General features: G+C 42.9%; 1 protein-coding gene across 2 annotated transcripts in view; it reads right to left on the bottom strand.

The window, feature by feature from the left end:
* Positions 1 to 1,524: 1,524 nt before the first annotated feature.
* The window catches only part of CUL4A (cullin 4A), a 132,806-nt gene continuing 114,103 nt past the window's right edge, over positions 1,525 to 20,227 (bottom strand). For both annotated transcript variants that reach the window (XM_073563545.1, XM_073563546.1), the window contains exons 19-21: positions 12,296 to 12,468; positions 11,868 to 12,020; positions 1,525 to 3,063 (exon numbers count right to left, since the gene is read on the bottom strand). In XM_073563545.1, the coding sequence (XP_073419646.1) occupies positions 2,968 to 3,063; positions 11,868 to 12,020; positions 12,296 to 12,468 (422 nt within the window). In that variant the 3' untranslated portion in view covers positions 1,525 to 2,967. The remainder of the gene's footprint in view (positions 3,064 to 11,867; positions 12,021 to 12,295; positions 12,469 to 20,227) is intronic.

Genomic DNA, 20,227 nt, shown 5'->3' with positions numbered 1-20,227 from the left:
CCAGGGAATTCTGTACTCCCAAATACAAATGAACACCTCCATTCTGAGCCCCACAGTTTTCCTAGATCACATATAGGGCCCATGTGTTTGGCATTTCTGTAGCTATAAGAGCCTGCCTAATTGAGAGCTGGGCTCTACAATAAGAGATTTGCAATTTTGACTCTGCAACCTCCCCTGATGCTTGTTTCTGGAAAACACCCATGGAATGAAATCATCACTACACTTGTAGATGAATTCCCAAAAATGCTCTGTACATGGAGCTAGTTTCTAAAATGGAGTCACTTGTGCGGGGGTTACAGGAGAAATTGCATAACCTGATCCTGCAACCTTAGTCTCTGACTCATTCCTTTGGGGAAGTGTCGTCATTTGTTTCTTTAATTTTATATTGTGTGAAAATTTTATGACGTTTTAGGTCAAATTTATGCAGAAATAAAGAAAATTTTAAAAGATCCATAAGCTTTCAAGCACCAGTATAGCTAGGGTGATATTTATGTCCATCTGCTACACTGATGCATCCACTCTGTGCCAGTCATTACACAGGTTGCCCATCCACTACGTTCTATACCACCATACAGCTTCTCTCTTATCTCTATCACCCTACCTATGCTCACCATTCTAGTACTGATCTAAGTCTTTCTATACTCCAAACCTCACACTCCCGTTTCAAAGACTTCTCTCTTGAAATACACTAACCTTGACAACCCTGTTAATTCTCAGTATCTACAGTATTAAACTTGCTCTTAAAACACATTTCTTTCATTTCACCTCACTAATCTAGCTATTTTGTTTTTCCTCAGAATATGGTCCTTCCTTATCTTCTGTTCCCACACACTCCATGTTCTTATACAGTTACTGGCTGGTAACCATTTAGCTATATATGAATACACTACAAGTGGAGCATACACTACAAGCACTTTTTTATACTTTTTTTTCTCATGCATTGTAAACAAGGCCCTCACTCCTCTTGCTTGAATTGTTGAATTATTAGGCTTTGCTTATCTAGAGCTATCTTATTCCGCAAACATTATCATTGCTGTCCCCAATGAGGCTCACAATCTAAATTTCCTATCAGTATGTCATTAGCGTGTGGAAGGAAACCCACACAAACACAGGGAGAACATACAAACTCCTTGCACATATTGTCCTTGGTGGGATTCGAACCCAGAATCCCAGCGCTGCAAAGCTGCAGTGCTAACCACTGAGCCACCGTTCTGCCCTAATGTATAATTCCTAAATTTCCCCTCTGATTTTTAAAGTGCTGAGAATTATGTTGGTGCTATTGAAATAAAATTATTATCTTAATGCCACCCGTGTGTTCATCTTACTTTAAAACAATTTTTTTCTAAAAAAAAATGTTTGCCATTACCTCCACAAATTATCTTGGCGTCCATCAGCCTAGGTGTCGCATGTAGGGGGCACAAGTTGTGGAAAACTCTCCAACTCCAATATGATAGAAATGAAAATCCTATTGTATCTTTTCACCCATGAAACAATGGCTTCATTTACAATCAATACAGACAGACATTTGTGCCTTAAATAATTTTATTAGCAAATGCAAATACCCATATCTTTTTACATTGTTTACAGTGTACAAATGTCCTCATTCAAATGTCATTTACGCTTTGAAATTGCATATTGAAAGCTCTGAAAACGGCAGCAATGACTTATTTATGGTGAGGCTTCCTTTCTTTCAAAAACCCTACTAAGTGCTCCAACAGGAATGATTAATTAAGGTCAATTACATCTCAAGGCAGCAATGACATTTACTACATTTTATGTGCAACGGTAAGAGACCTGTAAGACGAGCACCCAAAATGCTCTAGTGCAGTAATAGGAGGGACCTTGATTAATCACCCAGGTAAAGTAGACTTATCTGAACTCTAGTAATCTTTTCCGATGGCTATTTGCAGTGTTATAACCTCAGTCGCTGTCCCAGGTATGGCTGTTCCAATTCTGCCAGAGTCGTTACATTTTACATTACAAGTGAAATTTGGGCAGAATCACAGATTTTTTTTTCATTAATGAGCACAGACACTGAAAAGCTGTAATGTCGTATGTCACAGACTGTCCGAAAACAAAGTAAATGACATTGAAAACAGAAATGGTTCACCTTACAATAGACATGGAATATACCAGTAGCACTGCGTCATGATACAGCTTCACCGACGCTGACCGTCTCCCGATGGTTTATATGCTTTGAAGTTTAGACTGTATTAATTAGTGATGAGCAAACTTCCTGGATTAAGGTGTTATCTGAGCATACTCATGTGCTAACCGAGTGACTCCGGTGTGCTCGAAAAATATGTTCAAGCGGCTGCATGTCTCGTGGCTGTTCGACAGCAGCAACGCATGCAGGGATGGTCGGTTAGGCAATCCCTGCATAAGTTGTGACCGTGGAACAGCCGTGAGACAGGCAGCTGCAGGGACGTGAACATACTATTCAAGCACGCCAAAGTCACTCGATTAGGACACAAGCATGGTCTGGAAATGTCTTATCCCAGCGTGTTGGCTCATCATTGATCACAGTCTCTTAGCTGTAGGATATACAGTTCATGGTTTAGTTGTAGGTCTATTGTTATTAGAACAGTATATAATAGCTGTAATTCTTCTCTCAGCCAATAAGGATTGCAGCATTAAGGGCCTATTTGTTGTAGCAGTGGTGATGTACGTGACAAGCCAAAACAATATGGAAGAATATAAGGAAAAACTTAAAGTATAAGTCACTGCAGACTAGGGAAACAGAAGTCTATACGTTGTTATGCATTTATGCAAAAAAAAAAACAAAAAACCTAGTAAAAGATTCTTTAAACAGTCACACAAAAAGAATTACCTAAAATGTTAATTGAATAATTCTAAGGTTTAATGATGCTGGGAAATCAAACAATTGCTGCGTTACGTTTGCCAATAAACCTTAGTTGAGCACTTGATGTCTATCTGCTTCTTCATCACATTGCAGCAGCGAGTTCCTCATGCCAAGTAATGGTACTGCTTCGAGTTTTCTTTGTCCCTTTCCATGTAGTCTCTATCAATTAATGATTCAATCCTTTTCTTCAGGTCTCCAGGCTGAAAAAAAAGTTATTACTCAGCAATGTAAAAATATTAACTAATGAAAGTAAGACATGGCTTTTGAATTGTGGATCAACAAAAAACAAACAAACTAAAGAAAATAGCCTAAACAACAAGGCTGAGTGCAGACGGAGTTTTGAGCCCTGCGGATTTTTCCGTGCAGAATGGAAGAAAACCGCAGGTCAAATGACCTGCATTTTTCCTGCGGATTTCTTCCATTTTTCACGCGGTTTTCATGCGGTTTTTGTGCGGTTTTCCATCGCGGTCTTCCCCCTGCGGATTTGGTAACAGGGGAGATAGAAAACCGCACAAAAGAAGTAACATGCTGCGGATTTTGTACCGCAGGAAAACCGCGCGGAAAAATCCGCAGCGTCTGCACAGCGTTTTTTTTTTTTCATTCATTTTAAAGGTACTGTACATCACAATGTGGATATGCAACGTTTCTGCGCGGTAAAATCCGCTGCGGAAACGCTGCAAATCTGCATCGTGTGCACATGGCCCAATGGTGGTACTTTTAACCACATGTATTTTGGCCCATTCCTTGTGACCAGTTGTCACAGTTGTGAAAGTCATCTTCTCTAGACTGCATGTTTCTGCTCATAGAAGGCCACTTCAGAATAGTCCAATGCTTTACTCTGAGACATTCTTGGATTTTTTTTTTTTTTTTTTTAACAGGACTGTGGAGTCGGAGTCGTGGAATCTGTGTCAATTTTGGTGGAGTTGGAGACTATGCTGGAGTGTGTATGAAATGGACTGACTCAGACTCCTAAAATATAAAATAAATTGGGTATAGTAGTACAATGCAGGATGTGCTTTAAATGTTTTCAGAAGAATTTGAGAAAGTTATAAAATGTCCTATAAATGTCTGTTCTATTCCTGATATGATGACAGATTCAAGACACCGAGTGCCAGATGCAGCCAAACTGTCCCAAAACATAACCTCCATGTTTCACAGTAGGTATGATGTTATTTTCTTTGTATTTTTCATTTTTGCACATGTGAAAATACAGCTGATGTGACTTGCCAAAAAGCTCTAGTTTTGTTTACTCGGTCCAATGGACATTCTCCCAGAAGATTAGTGGCGTCTCAATTAGCTTAGTTACTCACCGATAACGGTGTTTCTCGGAACCCATGACAGCACCACGGAGAGAGGGGATCCGCCCTTCAGGAACAGGAACCTACAGAAAAAGGGCGGTACCTCTCCTCAGCCTTCAGTTGGTTACAGAACATCAGAGGGTCTCCAGGTTAGTTAGACAACAGAAATATATACACAATATTATAATACTGCTTACTTATCAAAGCACCGTGCCTAAACGGAAACACTCTACTAACAGTAAAACGTGCTCACCATACTCGTGAAGGGGAGGGGAATAAGCGGGTGCTGTCATGGGTTCCGAGAAACACCGTTATCGGTGAGTAACTAAGCTATTCTCTCTCACCCATGACAGCACCACGGAGAGAATTTCAGAGATTGGTAGCTTAGGGAGGGACCACCGCCTGAAGGACCCTTCTCCCGAAGGTCAGGTCAGATGTAGAGGCTAGATCTAATCTATAGTGCCTAAAAAAAGGTCGAAGGTGATGACCAGGTGGCCGCCTTACAGATTTGTTCTATTGATACCTCAGATTTTTCAGCCCATGAGGTCGCCATTGCCCTTGTGGAATGAGCTCTCAGCCCCTCTGGGATGGTATTCCCGCTGGATGAATATGCCAGGGCAATCGCATCCCTTATCCACCTTGCCAGGGTACTCTTGGATGCTTTGAGCCCCTTCCGAGGACCCTGGAAACATACAAAGAGAGAGCCTTCCTTCCTACACTTTTTGGTGGCCTCTAAGTACTGTACTAGGCACCTTTTAACATCTAAAGTGTGGAAGTTTTCTTCCCCCTTATTTTTTGGATTTGGGCAGAAGGAAGGAAGGACTACCTCCTGGGACCTGTGAAAATGTGATGACACTTTAGGTAAATAGGCTGGGTCAGGGTTTAGGATGACTCTATCCTCTAGAATTTTTGTAAAAGGAGGCCCCGCTGACAAGGCTTGAATATCGCTCACTCTTCGGGCTGATGTTAGTGCCACCAGAAGCACAGTTTTAAGAGATAGGATTTTAAGGGGTGCCGAGTGAATTGGTTCAAACGGAGGGCCTGTCAGTGTTGAAAGTACAAGATTCAGGTCCCATGATGGTAATCTTTGAGTGGCTATTGGCCTAGATCTGGTTGCGGCTTTAATAAACCGTGCTACCCAGGGGTCACCTGCCACATCATGGTTATAGAGGGCGCCTAACGCCGCTATTTGTACTTTTAATGTGTTGACCGCCAGACCCTGTTCTAGGCCCTTTTGTAGAAATTCTAGGATCTTATCAATCTGAACCCCGTCCTGAACCTTTGCCCTAGAGGTGGATAGAAATTTTTTCCATGTTCTGCCATAAGCTCTCATTGTAACCGGTTTCCTACTTTTTTGTAGTGTAGTTATCAGGTTTTCTGAAAAACCCCTGTCCCTCATCAGTGCCCTTTCAAATTCCATGCTGTTAAATGGAGGTTCGGTGCCTGAGGATGTAGCACTGGGCCCTGCGATAGCACCCATGGGTCGGTTACTCAGAGCATTCTTAGCCAGGAAAACCAGGTTCTTTTGGGCCAGAAGGGGGCTATCAGTATCATTCTCGCCCTGTCCGCCCTGACTTTCTTTAGGACTGCTGGAATGAGCATGATTGGGGGAAAGGCATATGTTAGACTCTGTGTCCATGGGAGCATAAATGCGTCCAGAGTTAGAGGATTCCCCCTGGGATCTAGGGAGCAGAAGGCGTCTACTTTTTTGTTTTTGAAGTCGGCGAACAGATCTCCATCTGGGGTCCCCCACATTTTTACAATCTGCTGAAAAATCGACCGCTTTAGTACCCATTCCCCCTGTCGTAATTGGGTGCGGCTCTGAAAGTCTGCCCTTTGATTCTCTGTACCGCGGATGTGTAGGGCTGTCAGAGATAACAGGTTTGCCTCCGCTAGTTTGAGGATTTTGGCGGATGTGTCCATTAGGGCTCGGGACCTGGTTCCCCCTGGTGATTTATATAGGCCACTGTGACTCGATTGTCCGAAAGGATACGGACATGGTGGTTCTGGAGTAGGGGTAGGAAGTGTGTTAGGGCATAGCCTACTGCTAGAAGCTCCTTTTGATTTGAGGAGGCTTTAAGGTTCTTGATTTCCCCATACGCTCTGAGTCACCTCGTTGTTCATGTGCGCTCCCCATCCTGTGGGACTGGCATCCGTTGTCACTATGTGTGTTATCTTTGATGCCCAGGGGATCCCTTTGGATAGATTCTCCTGGTTTTCCCACCAAGCTAGGGAATGAATAGTGCTTGAATTTAGGGTAATGCGACCCTCTAGGTGTCCCCCTATTACTGCCTGGTTGGCCAATACGTCCCCACTGGAGATTTCTCGTGTGTAACTGAGCCCATTGAACTGCTGGCAGGCAGGCAGATAGTGAACCCAACAGTGACATGGCCTTCCTTAGTGTCATGGAGGGATTTTGGATTGCTCTTCCTGTAATTTGAGCGATCTCCTCCTTTTTGTGGTCTGGGAGGCGACACTCCTGAATGTTTGAGTCTAGTGTTAGGCCCAAGAATTCTTGTACCCTGCTGGGCTCCAATCTTGATTTTTTTAGATTTAGAAGCCAGCCCAGGTCTTGTAGAGTGTTCATCACCCTGTCTCTCTGTTCCCTGCATTTTTGAGCCGAGCTGCCCGCTATTAGGAAATCGTCTAGATACGGGATTATTATTATATCTTGTTCCCTTATATGAGCCATCAATTTCCGCTACTATTTTGGTGAATACTCGCGGGGCTATCGATATTCCGAACGGCAGGGCTCTGTACTGGAATTCTTTCACCTTGCTTTTTATTGAGACGGCTAACCTTAGATACTTCCTGGAGTCTTTGTGGATAGGGACGTGATAATAAGCGTCGCTGAGGTCCAACACCGTCATGTAGCAGTTTGGGAACAGGACTTTGGTGGTAGATTTGATCGACTCCATTTTGAAGCTCTGGTTCTTGACGTATTTGTTTAGCTATCTCAGATTTATAATTGTACGAAAGGTGCCGTCTGGTTTGGTCACTAGAAAAAGGGGGAAGTAGAACCCTCTGCCCATATCCTGCAAGGGAACCTCCTGGTGGACTCCTTTTTTTACTAGGCCTAGAACCTCGCTTTCTAGCTCTTCCTGTTCTCGCATGCTGGATCTCAGCGGCGTTGTTACATATTTTTGAGGCGGGAGAGAGAGAAAGTCTATCCTTAGGCCCTCCTGGATTAGGTTTATTATCCATGGGTTTGTTGAAATTCTCCTCCAGGCTGGAAGGAAAAAGGATAACCTTCCCCCCACCCTTGGCGTACTGTCACTTGGAGGGCTTTTTGTCCCGGGGAGAGTTATTAAAGAAGAAGCCTCTATCTCTTCTTTTATCATCCCACTTTTGTTCCCTTGGTGGTCTTCTCTGAAAAAACCTCCTATTCCGAAAGGGTCTTTTAAATGCCGCTGGCCCTAAATTTGGGAATCCTTTTTTCTTGTCCCCTGCTTTCTGGAGGATGTCATCTAACGTTTCCCCAAAAAGGAATTTTCCTTCACAGGGGCCAACTTTTAACCATAGTGTCCTTCGGGCCGCGTTTGAAAGTGCTGCTGTTTTGGACGATAGTCTGACTGAATCGGCCGATGAGTCCGCTAGGAATGCAGCCGCTCCCCTTATTACTGGGATAGAATCTAAAATTTTATCTCTAGGTGTCCCTTCCCTCAGCTGTTTCTCAAGTTGGTCCACCCATACCATTAGGGCTCTTGAGGTACATGTCGCCGCTATCGCTGGCCTGAGGATACCGCCTGCTGACTCCCAAGCCCCCTTTAGAAAGGTATCCGCTTTCTTATCTAGGGGGTCCCTGAGGGTGCCCATGTCCTCAAAGGGAAGGGCGAATTTCTTTGAGGCTTTAGCAACTGCTACATCGAGTTTCGGGGCTCTATCCCAAGACGTGGATGCCTCCTCCTCAAAGGGATATTTCCTTTTAAGGGAAGGGACCGTAGTATTTTTCCTATCTGGCTTATCCCATTCCTTTTTGATTAGACCCTTGACGATTTCGTTCAGCGGAAATACTCTCCGTTTTTTCTGGCCTAGTCCCCCGAACATTATGTCCTGGACTGTCTTATCCGGCCTCGGGTCCAATACCCCCATGGTAGACCTTACAGCTTTCACTAGTTTGTCTACCTCTTCTAGGGGAAAACAATGGCGCCCTCCTGTTTCCTCGTCTGAGGATGAGGAGCCGGATTCTGAGGATTTAGACGAGATTTCTCCCGATGTGGAAGAATCTGACTGGGAGGTTTCTACCGTGTCTTTTTTCCTCGTTTTATCCTTATGTTTAAGGGATTCGAGGGCACTCTGGACCTCTGATTTAATTGCGGCCCTTAGGTCATATGCAAAATCCAGAGTCTCCTGACAAACAATTTCTTTTGTACAGGACTCGCATAGTTTTTTCTCTCATGATACCGGTAGGGGTTTAGTGCAAGTGGGACATTCCCTGTTCTTCTTTTTAGCCTTCTTTTTTCCCTAATAAGGGAGAGGGATTGCATTACAAGGGTGACATTCACGAAGATCACTTACCCCAAAAAAGGCACGCGGCTGCAGGTACCGGTTCGGGAGACGGAGTCAGGTCCAGTATTGGCTGATCTCCTGGTGGCGTTTTGCTCCTCGCTGCTGACGTACTACGCCGCGTGGAGTGACTGCTGGAACGGCGCTCTGTGTTTCGTTCCTTTTGTCGGTGGTGGTGGTGTTGGTGGTGCTGCTGCTGTTTCAGCTGCTGCCTCTGCTCCTGTTGCTGGTCACTATCCTCCATTATTAGGATCGCTTCCAGCCAGGAGTTTCTGCGCCTCACCTTTTTTAAACTTAGCGCCCCGTGACGTCACTGCTCCCCCTGCACGCGCTGGTCGGGGAGCGCGCTCCTGCGCATGCGCCCGGTTCCGGGACCCGGAAGTCGCTGCTCCACTTCCGGGGCAGCGGCCATCTTGGTACTATCCGTAACATGGCGCTGCCCACGCTCCACCGGGTCCCGCTGAGCCCCGATCTCCTTTCCGGAGCGGCAACTCCGGCGTCTCTTCCCCCCGCTCACCCGGCAGGCGCATCGGCCCCGGCGGTGGCGGCTTCGGGCACCGCACCTGCCGCGACAGGGGCCTCCCCGCTGCCGATAACCGGACAGGCCGGCCCCGGACTCCTGGATGCATAGGTACCGTCCTGTGGGTCCCTCCGTCAGGGACAGGAACCCAACTGAAGGCGGAGGAGAGGTACCGCCCTTTTTCTGTAGGTTCCTGTCCCTGAAGGGCGGATCCCCTCTCTCCGTGGTACTGTCATGGGTGAGAGAGAAATTCATGTTGGCAAATTCCAGTCTCTCATTATTATGATTTGCTTTTAACAGTGGTTTCCTCCTTGATCGTCTTCCATTAAGTTTACTTTTTTCAAGACAGTGACGGATGGTGTGATCTGACACTGAGGTACCTTGGCCTTGGAGTTCACTTCTATTCTCTTTGAAAGTTGTTCTGGGCTCACTGGTTACCATTCGCATTATCTGTCTGTTCAATGTGTCCTCAATTTTCCTCTTTCGGCCACATCCAGTGAGAATGGCTATAGTCACATAGACATTAAACTTAAAAATAATTATGTGCAACTGTAGTAACAGGTACATCAAGCTATTTGAAGATGGTTTATATCCTGTAACTTTAACATGTTTGTCGATAATTTCATTTCTAATCTCCTGAGACAAGTCCTTACTTAGCTTTCTTTGGTCCATGTAGTACACAACATGCTACCAAACAGCACAATGACTACCGTATATACTCGAGTATAAGCCCACCCGAGTATAAGCCGAGGCCCCTAATTTTGCCACAAAAAACTGGGAAAACTTATTCAATAGAGTATAAGCCGAGGGTGGGAAATGCAGCAGCTACTGGCAAATTTCAAAAATAAAAATAGATACCAATAAAAGTAAAAACACTTGAGACATCAGTAGAATGTTTATGAATATCCATATTGAATCGGGAGCCCCATATAATGCTCCATACAGTTCATGATGGGCCCCATAAGATGCTCCATACAAAATACGCCCCATATAATGCTCCATAAAGTTCATGATGGTCCTCATAAGATGCTCCACACAAAAATATGCCCCATATAATGCTGCACAAAGGTTAATGGTGGCCCCATAACATGCTCCATATTAATATATGCCCCATATACTGCTGCACAAAGGTTAATGGTGGCCCCATAACATGCTCCATATTAATATATGCCCCATATAATGCTGCACAAAGGTTAATGGTGGCCCCATAACATGCTATACATATTAATATATGCCGCATATAATATTATGCTACTGCTGCGATTTAAAAGAAAAAAAATGACATACTCACCTCTCGTTGCTGCCCGCTGCTCCTCAGTGTCGCCAGCTCTCTGTAGTGACTATTCAGGCAGAGGGCGCGCACTAATCACGTCATCGCGCCCCTGACCTAAACGTCACAGCCAGAGGACCCGGGAGACAGGTGCAGCGGTGGAATGGGGACAGGTGAATATGGCATCTCAGTCCCGTCGTCTGCATCTCTCTTCCTGTCTTCTTCCTGTTAAAGTAATGAATATGCACTCCACCCCTATAGGAGTGGAGATGCGTCCATATTCATTACTTTAATGAGCGGTGTCACATGACAGCACAGAAATAAGACAGGAATAGAGATGCTGACGCCGGGACTGAGATGTAGCAGAGCCTGATATGCAGATGCCAGGAGGGCGAGTATGAGGTCTTCCGCTCCCCCGCCGGCTTTCTGGCGCATGACTCGTGTATAAGCCAAGAGGGGCGTTTTCAGCACAAAAAGTGCTGAAAATGTCGGGTTATACATGAGTATATATGGTACTTTCTGACTGATTACAAGTTTGTAGACACCTGTGGCGCTCTTTTTTTTTTTTTTTTTAAAGGTACCGTACACATTTTTCTATGCCTTCTTAGCTGGCTCCCGTGACAAGGAGCCAGTCTCAGATTTTCCATAACAGGAGAAACGTGTACACTCGGAGGGCTTACTGAAGAGAAAATGTGTTGTATTCATAATTCACTGTTTGTAGAACCATACCTTTAAACCCCAGTGTATAAAAGCAGGACCAGCATTTTTCCAACATGAGCCATATTATTAAAGGGGTTTTCCACTGCTGGACAAAGTGTCTGCTGAAAGGCTGCAGAAGTCACCTGACACATCAATAGCACATCACCTGCATTGAACCGCAACGCTGACACCGTTGCAACGGCGCCACAGCATGAGGTGAATATACATTTTTTTTCCTGTAGGGCACTGAATTGAGTAGGCAGGGATTGGGCCATACCAACTGATTAACCACATTCCGTGTCCGAGGAGCGAAGAATTGGGCAGGTGAAATTCAAATGGCCAACCTTTTTGATCTCAGAAAAAGGAAAGCCATTTTATTATTGCAGTATGTAGCATGATGAACAATCTCTTACTACCAAAATGGAGGTGACCCATCAGCACCCCAGAATAGCATCACCAGGGTAAGAAATGGGTGGCTCAACAATCCCCTCCACTAGCTAAAATAACTTAAATGTTGATGTCAGAGTGTGTCACAGAGCCAAAGCTCGCTCTGTATGCAGCAACTTAAACGTCTGGGCATGTCCTATGCATCAGACGTGTGACTTACATGTACATGTTATATTAAAAAAATGGGTTTAATATTTAATGACTGTATTTTGCAAGATGTTTTAATTTAATTAACATAAAAAGCACACACAAAGATGTATCTACCTTCACAGGGAATTTCAGCTGATTATATAGTTCTAAGACCAGGAGGTTGTGCGCGAGGGTTTTTCTCATTTTCATAATGCGTACAATTGCTGCATCAATCTGATATTGTCTGTCTTGGAAAACTCTTTCTGTTGTGGTAACCTGTTCTTCTACCTGCAAAGATGAGATAGATGTTAATCATCTGCTGTATTATATGCGTTAAGCTGAATTAACACGTCAGGTTTTTGTTCTCTCAAATATGACCGTTTTTATTTTTCATTTGCTAGATCCATTATTACCACCAGCAAGTCATCTATTTTTCATGTATACAAAGTCAGTTAAAAAACAATGGCAGCAATAGGATGCTAATGGTACACATACACAAGAAAGTGACATGTAAATCAGGCCTTATAGAATAGAGGGGAAAAAAAGCAAGTAAAGCATCTCACTGTTTCCTTCATCTGAATTTGGTTGATCTTAATTCGATATAATTTGTGCTTAAAGTCCGCGTTAAAGTTAAACTGGTCTCCATCTTCAACGTCCTTACTCTTTGGCAATTTGTTTAGCACCCTTGCTTTTCCACAAGCAAGCGACTGCAGAGTCCGTCTCAGCTCACTATCCTCTGTCAAGGAAACAAAATCACAACAGAATAAAGTACTAGCAACTTTGTGTGGTTTTAGAACTGTAGAATTAATAATTACAGTACTGATTATATCGGTCTGCATTATATCAGCAGTGGTTGTATTCTTTCGATAACAACTCTCTTTTCATTAAAGGGGTGGTCCAAAACTAACATTTATTTAATCCTAAATGTAGTTCTCTTTAATGCAATAGCTTTACTAATATACCTTAATTAAAAAGTCCCTACCGTTCCTTCGCTGTTTTATTTACGGTATTTATTTTACTTACTTCTGATTTGATGACATTTTGTTTGAGAATTGCCAGAGCATCCTGGGATACGCAAACAAGAAATCATCAGGGGGCAGAGGCTGTGGTCACTGCTGCAACCTTTGTCCCCACCCTGGAACAAAGAGTCATCTGTGACAACCGTTTCAGGAGCTGAGCTAGTCCCAGCTCTACTGAAAATGAGTTGGTTGTCAATCCCAACATCTGTAAAGTGCAATATCCTTTTCAATGCACAGTGACAGTGCGCTTCCTTGCCATCTCTGATGAGAAGTGATGAGCCGGCAAGAGAATGCACTGTCAGTGCGCTTAGTAAGGAGAGAACTCAGTGGAGGGAGAACAAAGACCAGCCCCGCCCCCAAAAGCGACAGCTGTTTCGGGGGTGGGAGTGGTGTCCGCTTTTCTTGTTGCTGGGTTCTCTCTTTACAATGGGCACAGACAATGTGCTTTCTTGCTGGCTCGTCACTTCTCATCAAAGCTGGAGAGGGAGCGCACTGTCACTGTGCATTGAAAAGAATATTGTACAGTAAAAAGGGAGTTCATACAGTTGGTATTGACAAACAATGCATGCCCAGTAGAGCTGGGACTAGCTCAGCCCCTGAAACAGACATCACCGATGATGCTTTGTTTTACAGTGGAGACAAAGGACAACATATGTGGCAGTGATCTCAACCTCTGTCCCCTAGTGATGTCTTGTTTGAGTATGCCAGTATGCACTGGGGATTCTCAAACAAAATGTCATCAGTCTGGAAGTATGTAAAATAAATAAACAGGTAGAGACAGAAGAAAGGGAACAGCAGGGACTTTTTAATTAAAGTGTATTAGAAAAGTGATTAGATTATTACATTAAAGGGAACCTGTCAGCAGTTTTTGATGATATAGTTTACATCCACTGCCTTTCAGGGCTTATCTACAGAACTCTAGAATGCTGTAGATAAGCCCCGGTCCGACCTGAAAGATAATAAAAATACTGTATATACTCGTGTATAAGCCGACCCCCCTAATTTTGCCACAAAAAACTGGGAAAACTTATTGACTCGATTATAAGCCTAGAGTGGGAAATGCAGCAGCTACTGGTAAATTTCAAAAATAAAAATAGATACTAATAAAAGTAAACTGGTGGCCTCATAAGATGTTCCATATTAATATATACCCCCCATATAATGCTGCAGAAAGGTTAATGATGGCCCCATAACATGCTCCATATTAAATTACGCCCCATATAATGCTGCACAAAGGTTAATCGTGGCCCATAACATGCTCCATATTAATATATATGCCCCATATAATAATGCTGCACAAGGATTATTGGTGGCCCATAAGATGCTCCATGTTAATATATATGTCCCATACAGTGGCATGCAAAAGTTTAGGCACCCCTGGTCAAAATTACTGTTATTGTGAACAGTTAAGCAAGTTGAAGATAAAATGATCTCTAAAAGGCCTAAAGTTAAAGATGACACATTTGTTTTGTATTTTAGGCTAAAAAGTAATACACATTGTCATTTTTTCACATTTTAAAAATTACAAAAAGAAAAATGGTCCGATGCTAAAGTTTGGGCACCTTTGGAGATTTGTGTGCTCAGATAACTTTGACCAAGGTTTCAGACCTTAATTAGCCTGTAAGGGATATGGCTTGTTCACCCTCAATGTTAGGAAAGGCCAGCTGATGCAGATTCCACAGGATTAGAAACACATAGCCTCCTCTAACCTTGTGCGAAAAAACAGCGACCATGGGTTCTTTTAAGCAGCTGCCTAGCACTCTGAAAATGAAAATGGTGGAGGCCCACAAAGCAGGAGAAGGCTATAAGAAGATAGCAAAGCATTTTCAAGTTGTCCTTTCCTCAGTTCAATATGTAATTCAGAAATAGCAGTTTACAGGAACAGTGGAGGTCAAGATAAGGTCTGGAAAGCCAAGCAAAATTTCAGACAGAGCTGCTTGTAGGATTGCTAGAAAGGCATATCAGAAGCCCCACTTGACTGCAAAAGACCTTCAGAAAGATTTAGCAGATTCTGGAGTTGTGGTAATTGTTCTACTGTTCAGAGACACCTTATCAAATATGGTCTTCATGGAAGAGTCATCAGAAGAAAACCTCTCCTGCACCCTCACCATAAAATTCACCATCAGAGGTATGCAAAAGAACATCTAAACAAGCCCAATGCATTTTAGAAACAAGTCCTGTGAATCGTTGAAGTTAAAATAAAACTCTGGTCGCAATGATCAAAGGTATGTGCAGAGAAAAAATTGCATAGAATTTCAGGAAAAGAACATCTCTCAAACCATTAAGCATGGGGATGGATCAATCATGCTTTGGAGTTGTGTTGCAGACAATGGCACAGGGAACATTTCACAGGTAGAGGGAAGAATGGATTCAATGAAATTTCAACAAATTCTTGATGCAAACATAACACCATGTGTAAAAAAGCTGAATTTAAAAACAGGATGGCTTCTACAAATGGATAATGATCACACACATCAAAATCCACAATAGACTACCTCAAAAGGTGATAGCTAAAGGTTTTTCAATGGCCCTCACAGTCCCCCGATTCGATCATCATTGAAAATCTGTGGCTAGCCCTCAAAATAGCAGTGCATGCAAGACGACCCAGGAATCTCACAGAAATGGAAGAATTTTCCAAGGAAGAATGGATGAAAATCCATCAAACAAGAATTGAAAGACTCTTCGCTGGCTACTATAAGCGTTTACAAGCTGTGATATTTTTTAAAGGGAGTGCTTCTAGGTACTAACTATGCAGGTTGCCCAATCTTTTGCATTGGCCTATTTTCCTTATTGTAATTTTTAAAATGACAATATATAATTTTTTGGGCCTAAAATACAGAGAAAATATGTCATCTTTAACTTTAGCCCTTTTAGAGATCATTCCATCTTCAACTTGCTTAACTGGTCACAATAACAGTAATTTTGACCAGGGGTGCCCAAACTTTTACATGCCACTGTATAATGCTGCTGCTGCGACTGAAAAAAAAAAAAAAAGACATACTCGCCTCTGATCAGCTGCCCGCTGCTCCCCAGCGTCGCTGGCTCTCTGCAGGACCCGGGGACTCAGGTGAATATGGCATGGCTGGCTCACCCTCCCCCAGTTCTACTCACCCTCCTGGCGTCTGCATATCCGGTATTGCTACATTTCAGTCCCGGCTGTCTGCATCTTCCTTCCTGTGTGTCACATGTCCAGGTACGGTGCCTCATATCTTCTTGCGATGCCGCCCTCCTGTTGCTTCATGGCTCCCCGGCATCACATTTCTGCACAGGCTTACTTATCTGCCCTGTTGAGAGCAGAGCAAAGTCCTGCAGCGCGTAGGTGCTGGGCCTCTCTGACCTTTCCTGGTGCCTGTGCACTGCAGTACTTTCCTCTGCCCTCAACAGGGCAGAGAAATACGCCTGCGCAGGAGCACAATGCCGGAGAGCTATGAAGCAAGCAGGAGGGTGGCGATCTTAAGATGGGAGGCGCCGGACTTGGACCTGCGACACCCATCAGGCCAGACAGAATGCTGTAGATAAGCCTTGAAAGGCAGTAGCCGCATCTTATATTGGCCAAAACTGCTGATAGGTTCGCTTTCAATAGATATATAGGATTAAATCCAAGTCCAGGACACACATTTCATATCTGCTGAGCAGAGATGAAATTCAAAAAATAGTCTACGTTTATTAATAATTGCATATTCTGCACCAAGTGAAATGGGAAAGAGTACTTACTGAAAATTGTGCCCAATCTGGTAAAAAGAGACTGTGAGAATTTCGTTTTACCCTTTTCATGAGCTGCCATACACTAAAGTCACTTGGCAAATGTCGGTGTTTGATAAATGAGTCTATCGGTAAGTTCACACTAGGCATTTTTTCAGCAGCATAACCTGATCTCTTGGCAGAAAAGAAGCTGCAGAAAAAAAAGCATTCTTTCCTTGATTTGTTTTCTGTGTTTTTGGTGCGTTTTTGGCATGCTAGATTTGTCATTTGTGCATGCTGATAAAGTTTAGGGTTGAAAAAAAAAAATCCTATTCCATAGAATCAGGTTTTGGCACAAAAAACGCAGTAAAACTGGATACCTGCATTTTTGGGGCATTTTTTCACCATTCATTTCAATGGGTGAAAAACGCTGAAAAAACACTGAAAGAAGTGACATGTTTTACTATTGTGCAAATAACCATGCAAAGCACAAAATACCGATGACACAAAACAAATGTGTGCATGAGATTTTTGAAATCTCAGACTTTGCTGGTACTGTGAAACGCAGCTGAAGATTAGCATAAAAAAGCAGTAAAAAAACGCTGCAAAAAGTGTGAACTACTAAAAGTATGTTTAGTGCCTGACTGCTCACTTTTCACATCTGCTTCCATTTGTCACACAATAAGATAAAACTTGCTAATCTGAAGCGTTTTAGATGTCATTTTTGTGGGCAAAGGCTCAGCCTTAAGCTGGCAATATGCAGGTGTATATTAGGTCAAATGTTTTTTTTTTAACGTTAAATATTATATATATATATATATATATATATATATATATATATATATATATATATATATATATATACATACACACACACACACCGTATATACTCGAGTATAAGCCGATCCGAGTATAAGCCGACCCCCCCTAATTTTGCCACAAAAACCTGGGAAAACTTATTGACTCGAGTATAAGCCTAGGGTGGGAATTGCCAAAGATACTGGTAAATTTCAAAAATAGATAAGAATAAAAGTAAAATTAATTGAGACATCATTAGGTTAAATGTTTTTGAATATTTATTTAAAAGAAAAACATTAAACAAGCCCTGTAAGTCCAAAAGAGGGTCAACAAAACCAATATGGCAACAGCAATCACTTTAAAAGTACAAAAACCTCAGCTCAATCTAAAACACAAGAGTTAAAATCCTTCAAAGTCACTGGATTCCTCATCATCTGTATGTCCAAACAGAGCTTCAGCTGGTAAGAGGTTATCAGCATAGACATTGTCGTCATCATCACTGAGTTGGTCATCACCGCCACTGCTGTCGTCTTCATACAAAGTGCTGTCTTCACTGCCATCCATAGCATTACTAATGCCACATTTCTTGAAGGCGCGTTGCACCATGTCCTCTGGAATCTCTTCCCATGCATCACGAACCCACTTTGCAATTAATTCTATGTCCGGCTTCATCAGATTTCCAAGTTTTGTTAGTCGGGCTTGACCAGATGACATCCATTCATGCCACATCCTCTGCACACGGTCTTTGAAAGGTTTATTTAAACACACATCTAGGGGCTGCAATACAGATGTAAGTCCACCTGGAATAACCGCCAAAGTAACTTGAGAAGACTTTGCCAATTTTTTGATGTCATCACATGTGTGGGCTCTGAACATATCCCAAACTAGCAATGATGTTTTTTTCTTTAAGGCTGTTCCTGGTCGTCCATTCCAAATTTCTTCCAGCCATTTTTTTGTTCCATCTTCATCCATCCAGCCTTTAATATTAGCGCGCACTGTAATTCGTGGTGGGAATTGGACCTTTTTAGGCAGGGTCTTTCTTTTAAAAATAATGACAGGCCGCAGCTTAGTTCCATTAGCCAAACAAGAAAGAACGACTGTGAAATGATTTTTTTCGTTTCCTGTGGTTCTGAGTAGTATAGTTTTTTCTCCCATATTTGCCACAGTTCTGTTGCTGGGAAGATCAAAAGTCATAGGTGTTTCATCCATATTTCCAATATCTCCCAGGTCATAGTTATGGATCCTTCTTTGTTTTATGATGAATGAATGAATGAATGAAATGACATCACTTTTTCATCAAGGTCTTTTGGCAACTTCTGTGAAATCTTTGTTCTTTGCCGCAAACATAGGCAAAACCTATTCATGAAACGGGTACACCATCCTGCTGAGGCAACAAATTTTTCAATTCCTGGTGCCTTCAATTGATCTTCTTTAGCCATTTGAAGGGCACGTAAGCGAATTCCCATGCGTGTTACGCAGTAGCCATTTTGACGACACTCCATAACCCATTTATGCAATTCAGTCTCTAGAGCCTCATACGACACCTCCAAACCACGTTGAGCTTTTTTTGCCTTTGGAGTCTTTTCCAAGTCCGCTTTCATTTTCCGCCACTCCCTCACTTGTTTTTCGTTAACACAAAATTCCCTACTTGCAATACTGTTATTGCTTTCTTCTGCTCTTGACACAACCTTAAGTTTGAAACCAGCTTCGTACGACCTGCGTTTTTGTTTTGGTCCAGGATTTGAAGTACTGGGATCCATTTCTAACGGGATAAAAAAAAGATGCTCCGTACAAATAATGCTGCACAGTGAATAATGGTGGCTCATATAACGCTGCATAACATATGGTATGCCCCATATAATGCTGCAGAGTGAATAATGGTGGCTCATATAACGCTGCATAACATATGGTATGCCCCATATAATGCTGCAGAGTGAATAATGGTGGCTCATATAACGCTGCATAACATATGGTATGCCCCATATAATGCTGCAGAGTGTATAATGGTGGCTCATATAACGCTGCATAACATATGGTATGCCCCATATAATGCTGCAGAGTGTATAATGGTGGCTCATATAACGCTGCATAACATATGGTATGCCCCATATAATGCTGCAGAGTGTATAATGGTGGCTCATATAACGCTGCATAACATACGGTATGCCCCATATAATGCTGCAGAGTGTATAATGGTGGCTCATATAACGCTGCATAACATACGGTATGCCCCATATAATGCTGCAGAGTGTATAATGGTGGCTCATATAACGCTGCATAACATACGGTATGCCCCATATAATGCTGCAGAGTGTATAATGGTGGCTCATATAACGCTGCATAACATACGGTATGCCCCATATAATGCTGCAGAGTGTATAATGGTGGCTCATATAACGCTGCATAACATATGGTATGCCCCATATAATGCTGCAGAGTGTATAATGGTGGCTCATATAACGCTGCATAACATACGGTATGCCCCATATAATGCTGCAGAGTGTATAATGGTGGCTCATATAACGCTGCATAACATACGGTATGCCCCATATAATGCTGCAGAGTGTATAATGGTGGCTCATATAACGCTGCATAACATACGGTATGCCCCATATAATGCTGCAGAGTGTATAATGGTGGCTCATATAACGCTGCATAACATACGGTATGCCCCATATAATGCTGCAGAGCGTATAATGGTGGCTCATATAATGCTGCATAACATACAGTATGCCCCATATAATGCTGCACAGTGAATAATGGTGGCCCCAATGCATGATACCGTAATTTATTGCCCAAGTGATAGGATTACCAGTAATCCTATCATGTTGCTGCTGCTGCCACTGCACAGTGAATAATAGTGCCCCCAATGCATGATAATGTATTGCCCAAGTACGGTAATAGGATTACCGTTAATCCTATCATGTTGCTGCTGCTGGAAAAAAAAACAAAAAAAAACTATATACTCACCTCAGCTGCTTCTCAGCGTTGCCAGCC

The sequence above is a fragment of the Dendrobates tinctorius genome, unplaced genomic scaffold (genome assembly GCF_039654945.1).
Source record: "Dendrobates tinctorius isolate UK_male_01 unplaced genomic scaffold, ASM3965494v1 ptg000394l, whole genome shotgun sequence".
In the NCBI taxonomy this organism is placed as follows: Eukaryota; Metazoa; Chordata; class Amphibia; order Anura; family Dendrobatidae; genus Dendrobates; species Dendrobates tinctorius.
This window is presented reverse-complemented; position numbering and strand designations above follow the sequence as displayed.